Source organism: Antennarius striatus, chromosome 12, assembly GCF_040054535.1.
Source record: "Antennarius striatus isolate MH-2024 chromosome 12, ASM4005453v1, whole genome shotgun sequence".
Taxonomy (NCBI): Eukaryota; Metazoa; Chordata; class Actinopteri; order Lophiiformes; family Antennariidae; genus Antennarius; species Antennarius striatus.
In genome coordinates this window covers 20,166,813-20,175,291 of record NC_090787.1, presented here as the reverse complement: position 1 = coordinate 20,175,291, position 8,479 = coordinate 20,166,813, and the positions used below count along the sequence as shown (strand labels likewise).

Below are 8,479 nucleotides of genomic sequence, written 5' to 3'. Positions count from 1 at the left end.
GCAGGAAGCTGGAGCCTATCCCAGCTGACGGGGTGGGATAGGCTCCACACTTCCCACACTCTTGGACTGTTTCAAGCACTTTCGTGTCTCATGGAAGTCCGAGACTCACGGAACGTAGCGCACTTCCGGATGCAGTCAGCGAATAGAATGCGCGTACGGTATCACGTGACTGCCTACCAAAAATCCGTCATGAGGTGAAGTCGCTAGCGTTGATGTGCGAGGGTGCATTGTATTTGATGACACGGTTTTGTTTTTGTCATTTAAGTCTTTGGTATCATTTGGAACAGAATCTACTAAAAAGACCAACAGTAAATTTATTGATTGATTTATGACTTAGGGCCCACGACTGGCAGTTCTGTTACATTACATTCATAGTAAATGTTTGAGAAAATGTCATCCTGTAAATAATTCCCATATTATGTTTATTTTTGTGCAATCTTTACTTTGTATCATGATTTCGTAATACCATCACATAAATTCTCACCAAGCTTCGTTATAACACATTAAAATAACCATACTCTCCAACAACGAGCCCGTGAAGGCGTCGCTTGGCGATGACGTCATTTTAATGAGCCGGAAGTGAAGCTTTCATCGGCGGCGCGTAAAGCGGACCGTAGTCGTGGCTCCACAGAGAAACTGATGTTAAATCGTTAACTTTGTGATGTTCACTCAGCAGCAGTGATCGATCCTCCAGCAGAGCTGTTACAACAGTAAGTACCACCGAGGACTCAGTCGGGTTAGCGGCTAGTTATCGGCTGGTTAGCGACTAGTCAGCCTTCTAGCGCCATTTCCTACTTTTGAAAATCTGGACCAGAAAGTAGCGAAACTGAAATGGAGACACTAGCTTCTGATTGTTGGACATAGACACTAAAATGTGAACAAATATGAATTAAGTAGTGAAAGTGATCTACACACCAGCAGTAACAAACGAACTGAAGAGGGTTTGTTTTCTTCAACACTTGTTGAACCTCTGCTGAAGGGATTTACAACGATTTCCAATGCATTAATACAATCAATGAAAGCAAACAAAAGGCTCCTTCTTGTCAAAACGTGTGTTAGTGAACGATCAAGCCCACTAGTTATCGATTACTATTCTCTAAGCCACATGTATCAAACGCAAGGCCCGGGGGCCAAATGTGGCCCTCCAGGGCATAAAGGGTCAGAGTGTGCTTTGACCAAAAACTTCATTTCCCACGATGCAGTAATCCCATGAACAAAGTTAACGTCCTAACTTGTGTCTGATGTTATTTGTCTTTATTCATTGATAGTTTGATCCTTGATTGATGGCGTTCTGTGGGTTTAATAACCTGACAAATTAAAAGGATTTATGTTAGAACAGAGAAACTCTTTTTTCTGTGTAACTGTAATGTTTGTAACTTGAATAAGTAATAAATTCAGTTATTTAACATTAAGGAGTAGTTACATTTATTTTACATCACATTTACTTACATTTATTAGTTACATCTGGCCCTTTGAGGACAGCCATTATGCTAATGTGGCTCTCGGTGGAAATGACTTTGACCCCCCTGTCGTCCCGCCCCCGTCTGTCAGTGGGGAGCGAACCGATGACGCTGGGATCGCCCACGTCTCCCAAGTTGACGTCCGGAGCTCAGTTTCTTCCCGGGTTCCTGATGGGCGATCTTCCTGCTCCAACTACCCCGCAGTCACGCCCCTTCGGTCTGGTCACACCCAGTTCAGAGAACACAGGTATTATGGGATGGAGGGCAGGCGTCTCACCAGCCAGACCACATGTGTGTGTTCTGTGGATTCATTTGTGTCCTGTCCTGCTCCAGTAGTAGGAGGGGTTAGCAGACAAGGCTCCACCCTACAGCCGGTTGTCCCCACCCCCAAGGATAAGAGTGGAGCCCCACCTGTTCGAAGTATCCATGATGACCTGGTTACTGTGACGACTCCCCTAAGCTCACAAGGACAGGTATGTAATTGTTACTGGTGCACTTCAGCATTAAAGACAGTATACTAAAAAAAATAGAAATATAGATCCGCTTACAACAGAGAATAAATTAATAAACAAGGTTTTTTTAGCCTGAACCTAGAAATACTTGAAGTGCATCAATTTGCCTGAAGCTCTGCGGTGCGCTGGCGTTGTGCCCAGAATGTCCCCCACCTCTTGCCCTTAAGGTCACTGCGATGAGCTCCATCGACCCACGAGAGCAGAAGAAGCGGATAAGAAGATGAATAAATGTATGAATTTGCCATAAATTCAAAAAATGTAATTCTTGTGTGAAATATATCCATTTTCACCCAACTTATTCAACCATTTGATACTAAAAAAAGTAAAATAATTAATTTAATAAGCCAACAAAAAAATCTGAGAAAAATGTGGCAGTGGCTCGAAGCTTTCATCACTACATTTTTCTGTGACTTCTTCCTTAAACTCCTGCTCAAAAACATTTTTATCTCCACTTCAAAAACCCAAAACAAGACTTTCCCTTGTGACAGTGTCATAGCTTCACTGTGATTTTTTGGCATCTCTTTTTGCATCCAATAAGTTAACCTGTATCCACTCCCGCATCTCCTTTCAGGGATTTTTTTTCTCTCCCCCTCTCAGAACTCTGCTAGTTAATAGAAACTGGAGGAATGTGAAGGCGTTCTTTAAATCTCTCTCTCTTTCTGATGTCAGTGTTTTCCAGTGACTCAGTCTCCTCTGTCTGCACTTGGGGCATCAACTCCTGGAACAGGTAAACTGATACTAATACTACTAAACTACATATTTCATTCATAAGTCATTGGGTGTTTGGATCAGCAACTTCATTTTGATTCGTCACAAAACTATGGACACACCAATATTTCAGGAGTGAAATTAAGTTTATTGGACTAACAGAAGATGTTCAAAATGCATTAAAACAAAATAACACAGGTGCAGAAATTTGGGCAACCCAACGGAAAAAAATCTCATCAGTATTTTCATCAGCATCTTCTCATCAGCCTCCATTTGCAAAAATAACAGCTTCTAGACGTTTCTTATCACTTCCAATGAGTTTCTGGATTCTGGATGGAGGTATTTTGGACATTTTCTTTTGGGGAAAAAAAAAAGAAAAACTTCTTTAGTTCAGTTAAGTTTGTTGGATGCACCCATCTATGAATTTCAAGGCGTGATGAGCTCACCAAGACAGTTTTGTATTCCGATTAATCAGTTCTACAGAGTTACAGGTATTCAAATCACCAAAAATAACAAGAGTGCCCCAATAATTTTTTTGATAGATTAAAATTAAGTTATTGATCCAAATACCCAATGATTTATAAGTGGAAAAGTCAGAAATTGTCAGAGATGCCCAATCGTTCTCATTCTACTGTAACTCTGAGCTAAGTTTTTTTGATTTTTGATATTAATAATGGTGAAAACTGACCTCAGGAAAAAGCCGCCAAGAGATCACTTGGGAGTGTATATTAAAATCTCGTTTATTTATTACAACTAATTACATGCTGTGACTTCTTCCAGTGGCTTGTGGTAGTGGTGGTAATAAATGTTATTTATTGAATCATCTTCTTGTGATCACTTTGTTTTAAATATTTTTTGCGAGAAGAAATGACCAAGAATTTTGGTGCACGCATATTGTCTTTGCTGTGTCCACTGGGCGCAAGAAGATATTTACAGGAAACACGGAACACTATACCGATCTCACCAAAATGTACTGTAGAGGCGAATCCACGCTCAAAGCCACTGAGGTTTCCACCGCTCTTGAGTAGTTGACGCGCTTCCCCAATCACCATTCGACATGCCAACCTTTTGCATGAATGTTCTGTTTTATGAGGGCCACTGAGATGTAACTAAATGTAAATTAATGTAAAATAAATAACCCCTCCTTGATTTTAGTATCTCTGAATTTATTACTTATTCAAGTTACAAAGATTACAGTTGCACAGAAAAAATATCTTTGCTTGTTATATTTTTCAGGTTATTAAACCCACAGAACTCCACCAATCAGGGATCAAACTATCAATGAATAAAGAAAAATAACATCAGACACAAGTTAGGACATTAACTTTGCTCAAAACGTCGTCAGAGTTAAATATGGGCTGAATTACTGCATGGTGGCAAATATAGTTTTAGCTCAAAGCACATTTTTGATCTGTTTCTTTTTAGATACTCTGACCTTTTATGCTCTCAGCGAAACATTTCCTAATAACAGCTATGGGTACATTTGAGTTAATTAGGTAAAAAAAAACCATGACCCATGAAATCTTGAAATAATGAAGTTAACTTGAATTGAAGGACAAGGTAAGATGTTTTGATCTCATCCAAAAGGCTCACCCTTTGCTCTGCCGCCCTCCTTCAGGTGTGCAGCAGCTGTTGCTTTCTCCAGCTCAGGTCGATCCCTTCTACAGTCAGGGAGACTCTCTGTCGTCTGACGACCAGCTGGACCAAACCTGGGTCACTGTGTTTGGGTGTGTATTCTGCTTAATGTGTTATTTCCTATTTTTCCCCTATATGTATGCAGTGCGCCCTCATTCTGAGCGGTTAATGCGTTCCAGGAACCATACACGATTAACGAATTCAGCGATAGAGCTACGAACTATTTATCAGGTTAACTTGGCTTTATATTAAACCTGTTTGAAGAGTAGCAGTTTAGTATGAGAAGTAAAGAACACAGGAGTAAAGGAAGTCAGGAGGGGTCCATTACTACATCCGTGTTGTTTGTGTGTGTTTCTTAGTTTTCCCCCAGCCTCGGCCTCCTACATCCTGCTCCAGTTTGCCCAGTATGGAAACATCCTGAAACACACGGTGAGACATGCTGACTGACACTCAATCCCGATTCTTCTCCGTGGCCCGAGCTCGAACACTTTCTCCTACTCCCCCAATTTGGCTTCTTCCCCTCTACGGCAGTGTGTCCCATTTCTTTCAGGGGTTGGGGGGTAGTGGTTATCTGGCCCTTGAGATCTACAGATTTATTATTTTTTTAGATGCAAACTCGATAGAGAGAGGTGGAGGTTAGTGGTTAAGAAGAACAGGAATCCACTGCCAAATCACTATGGGATTGAGTGACATGACTGTTAATTTGCCAATATATAAACATCTGACTATTACTTTTAACAAAACTTATTGCTTTGTGATGACAGGACCAAATATTTTATTATTTACGGTAATTTAAACGTTATGAACCCTCCCCATAATGATATTAAACCACCTTCTATCTGTGTTACCTTTTCCCACACTCTGGTAGACTGTTTGAAACACTTTAGTATTAAAGAAAAGTCGCAGGAGGAACCGTGAGTCTCAGAACGCAGCGCACACACGGATGCTGGCAGCCAATAGAATGCGTGCACAGTATCACGTGACTACATACTAATAATCTGTGATTAAGTGAAGCCGCACATCATGAAGTGCGACTAAGCGAGGGATTACTGTTTATTAAAAATAAAATGTAATTGATTGTAAACATAAAATAGATTCGTATTAGCTAAATATTATTGAAAATGCAGTCTTCTAAATATGGTTGCAAAATGGAAAAAATTTTACTTTTAAAAAAATTTATTATGATCATGTTTTTATGAGATCATTAGTGAGTATACAGTATCTGACATCAGAAGACTACTTTGGGAGAATCCTACATCTATTTGGTGTTCTGTTGATCTGGAGCCCATGTTGTCATGATGTTTTCTGTAATGGAAAGAAAAACAATAAATGTCATCTCAAGTTCAAAAGTTGTGTTTTTATATACTGACAGATGACGTCTCCTGGGAACTGGATGCACCTTCAGTATCAGTCCAGACTTCAGGCCAGGAAAGCTTTGTCTAAAGATGGCAAAGTGTTTGGTGATGCAATCATGGTTGGGGTCAAACCCTGCATAAACAAGGTACTTGTGTATGTGTCTGTCTGTCTCTGTCTGTCTGTCTCATTATATTAGTGTTTTTATGTATTCCAGTCCACCTGAGAGTCAGATCAATCAATCACTGAATCAAATTTTATTTGTACAGCCCATATTTCACAAATAACACTTGCCTCTGAGGGCTTTACAATCAGTACAGAATCACACCTTCTACTCTTAGACCCTTAATGAGGCAATATTAAAACTCTATAAGGGGACAGATGAAGGAGAAACCTCTCTAGAAACGTGAATAAATGAATAAATATATAAACTTAATGACTTCTAAAGAAAAAAACAGATGAACAAATATCCAGCTGTCAGCATGTTTATCAGCCCGTCTTCGACGTGGAGCTGTTATACGTCAGAAAATAGACGTTTTTCACTCCATTCTGTTGTACATGTAGAGACAGCTCACACACACTAACATCACAGCGGTTATTGTCACAGGGAGACGCCCCCCCGGATACAAAAAGTTGTGCATACAGCGTCCACACCACAACGCAGACCCGGCGTTTACAAAAAACCTTAAAATGACAACAGTCTGAAAGAGGCCGTAAAGGAAAAATATGATTGGCAAAAGATAAATAAAATTCCTGCAAGACGCAAAAGGTTCGAGGGCAAAAGTAGAACATTTTTTTCCTGACCTCAACATGTTTCTGGATAGCGTCAGCTTTTACATGAACAGTAAAACAAGAGTTTTTACAGACCCGAGTTTTATAGATTGAAAAATTTAAGGAAAAAAGTAAAAGTCTTGATTGTGGAGAACGGATAAGTTTTGGTTTTTTTCTTAATTTTGTCTGCTTTTAACATTTGATAAATGTTAAAAGGTTAGATGTTTCTTTGTTCAGGAAACACAGTCCTACTGAAAATCCTCTGTACGTGAATCTCTTTTGGATTTTGTGTCAACGTGATTATTTTGTAATTTGACTTTTATGAATAAAGGTGATGTTAAAAATCAAATCTCTCTCTTTCTCAGAGTGTGATGGACGTCAGTGTTGCTGTGTCGTCTCCTGTCTCCTCCTCTTCCTCCCCCTTCCCCTCATCTCCTCGCTCAGCCATCAGACCTCTTAGCGCCACCTACAGGAGCTCCAGTAGTGACTACCAGGTGATTCCTCACCTCAGTGACTTATTGGGATCTATATAGAAGAATGTGTGTTTGGTTTACTTGACAAATGTTTGTGTCTTCAGGTGGTAACAGACCGACAAACGCCAAGAAAGGATGACAGTCTCGTTTCCAAGGCGATGGAGTACATGTTTGGCTGGTGACACTACAAAATGCGTTAGTTGAATGCTGCCCAAGAGGAATCTACAGATGGACAAATAGGTTTATTGCTATGCAGGTGTGCTCTGGTGGATTAACATTCTTCTTTTATAAATGGTATTTTAATTTTGTTTGTCTCAATAAAGTTTTTCTCTGGTTTGACTTGTTGCTCAGTGTCCAGAAAATACTACACAGATTGAAGTATTACTTTGTAGGAGATGTTTTGCAGGAGCTAAAGAAGCTAAGCTACTGTTAAAAGTGAAAACCTGTCTCTGAGTGAGTGAAATTATTCAGATAATCTTTACAAAAGGTAAATACATCCATCCATCGTACCCAGAAACTAACTGGTTCAGCGTATTTCCTGAACTAAAAAGGTTTGCACCAACTGGGCCTAATTTACCAGATTAGACATTAAAACATCAAACTGTCCTTGTTAAGTGAAATAATTTCATTCAAACCGTTTCAGAAACAGGACACTTCCTAGTGGGTGTCACCAGTACGATGCTGACATCATCTCAAAGGGATGATGTGACTGGATTAAGGCTGGAACCGTAGTGACGTCATAACTTTGGGAAACATGAATTTACTTTTTATACAATGAGCACAGAGGCTCAAGGACAGTTGGTTCATGCAGCAAAACAATCCTAAAATAACCGTAAGTCCATCTCTGAATGTCATGGAACAAATACTGTAGATACCAAGATTAAAGATGAAATATTTTTACACTGCAAATTTAGATGGTGATCTCAAATAAGATCATTGAATGCAAAACATGCATTTACCCTGACTGCTGAAAAAAATTTCAAAAGATCAGAATGTTTTTTAATTTTAGATACTGATTTTATTCAAAGGGAAATTTTAAAAAAAGTATATATGTACAGTATATATTCTCTTAGACACAGTCTGTAATGAATAGCTCAGAACATTTTACAACATTGTTTTATGTACTGTACATGTGTATTTGTCTCACCTGAGCATCTCCACATGGAAACAGCATTTTATTGTCGTGCACTTGCACTGGATAATGGCAAGAAAATTAAATCTATTTTAAAGGTGTGACAATTTCTTAGAACAAGAATTTTTTTAAAAAAACAACAGAAGGAATCCTCAGACGGTCCCACGTGATTTTTTCCACATCACTTATCACCTGTTTCTAATGAAATCAAATAGTTTGACAGTGTGTTTTCTCAAATCCAACTCTTCTCTTAATGATGACTGGTCCAGCCCTGACTGACCACTGGTCACTGACCAGTGTTTCCAGCCCTCCAGCTGCTATGACCTGTTTCAATCATGATTGATTTGTACTTACTAGCTTCTAGCATATTGGTGGCATTCCTACCAGATGAGCATTCACTGGTCTTTGACCATCCCAGCAGCTTTGATGAGTTTC

General features: G+C 39.4%; 1 protein-coding gene across 1 annotated transcript; it reads left to right on the top strand.

Annotated features, from left to right (window-relative positions):
* Positions 1–279: 279 nt before the first annotated feature.
* nup35 (nucleoporin 35) lies at positions 280–7,246 on the top strand. Its single transcript, XM_068328626.1, has 9 exons — positions 280–710; positions 1,552–1,707; positions 1,794–1,933; positions 2,642–2,699; positions 4,299–4,407; positions 4,675–4,744; positions 5,688–5,816; positions 6,805–6,933; positions 7,017–7,246. Coding segments are annotated over exons 1-9 (870 nt in total). The 5' UTR covers positions 280–709; the 3' UTR covers positions 7,095–7,246.
* Positions 7,247–8,479: the final 1,233 nt, after the last annotated feature.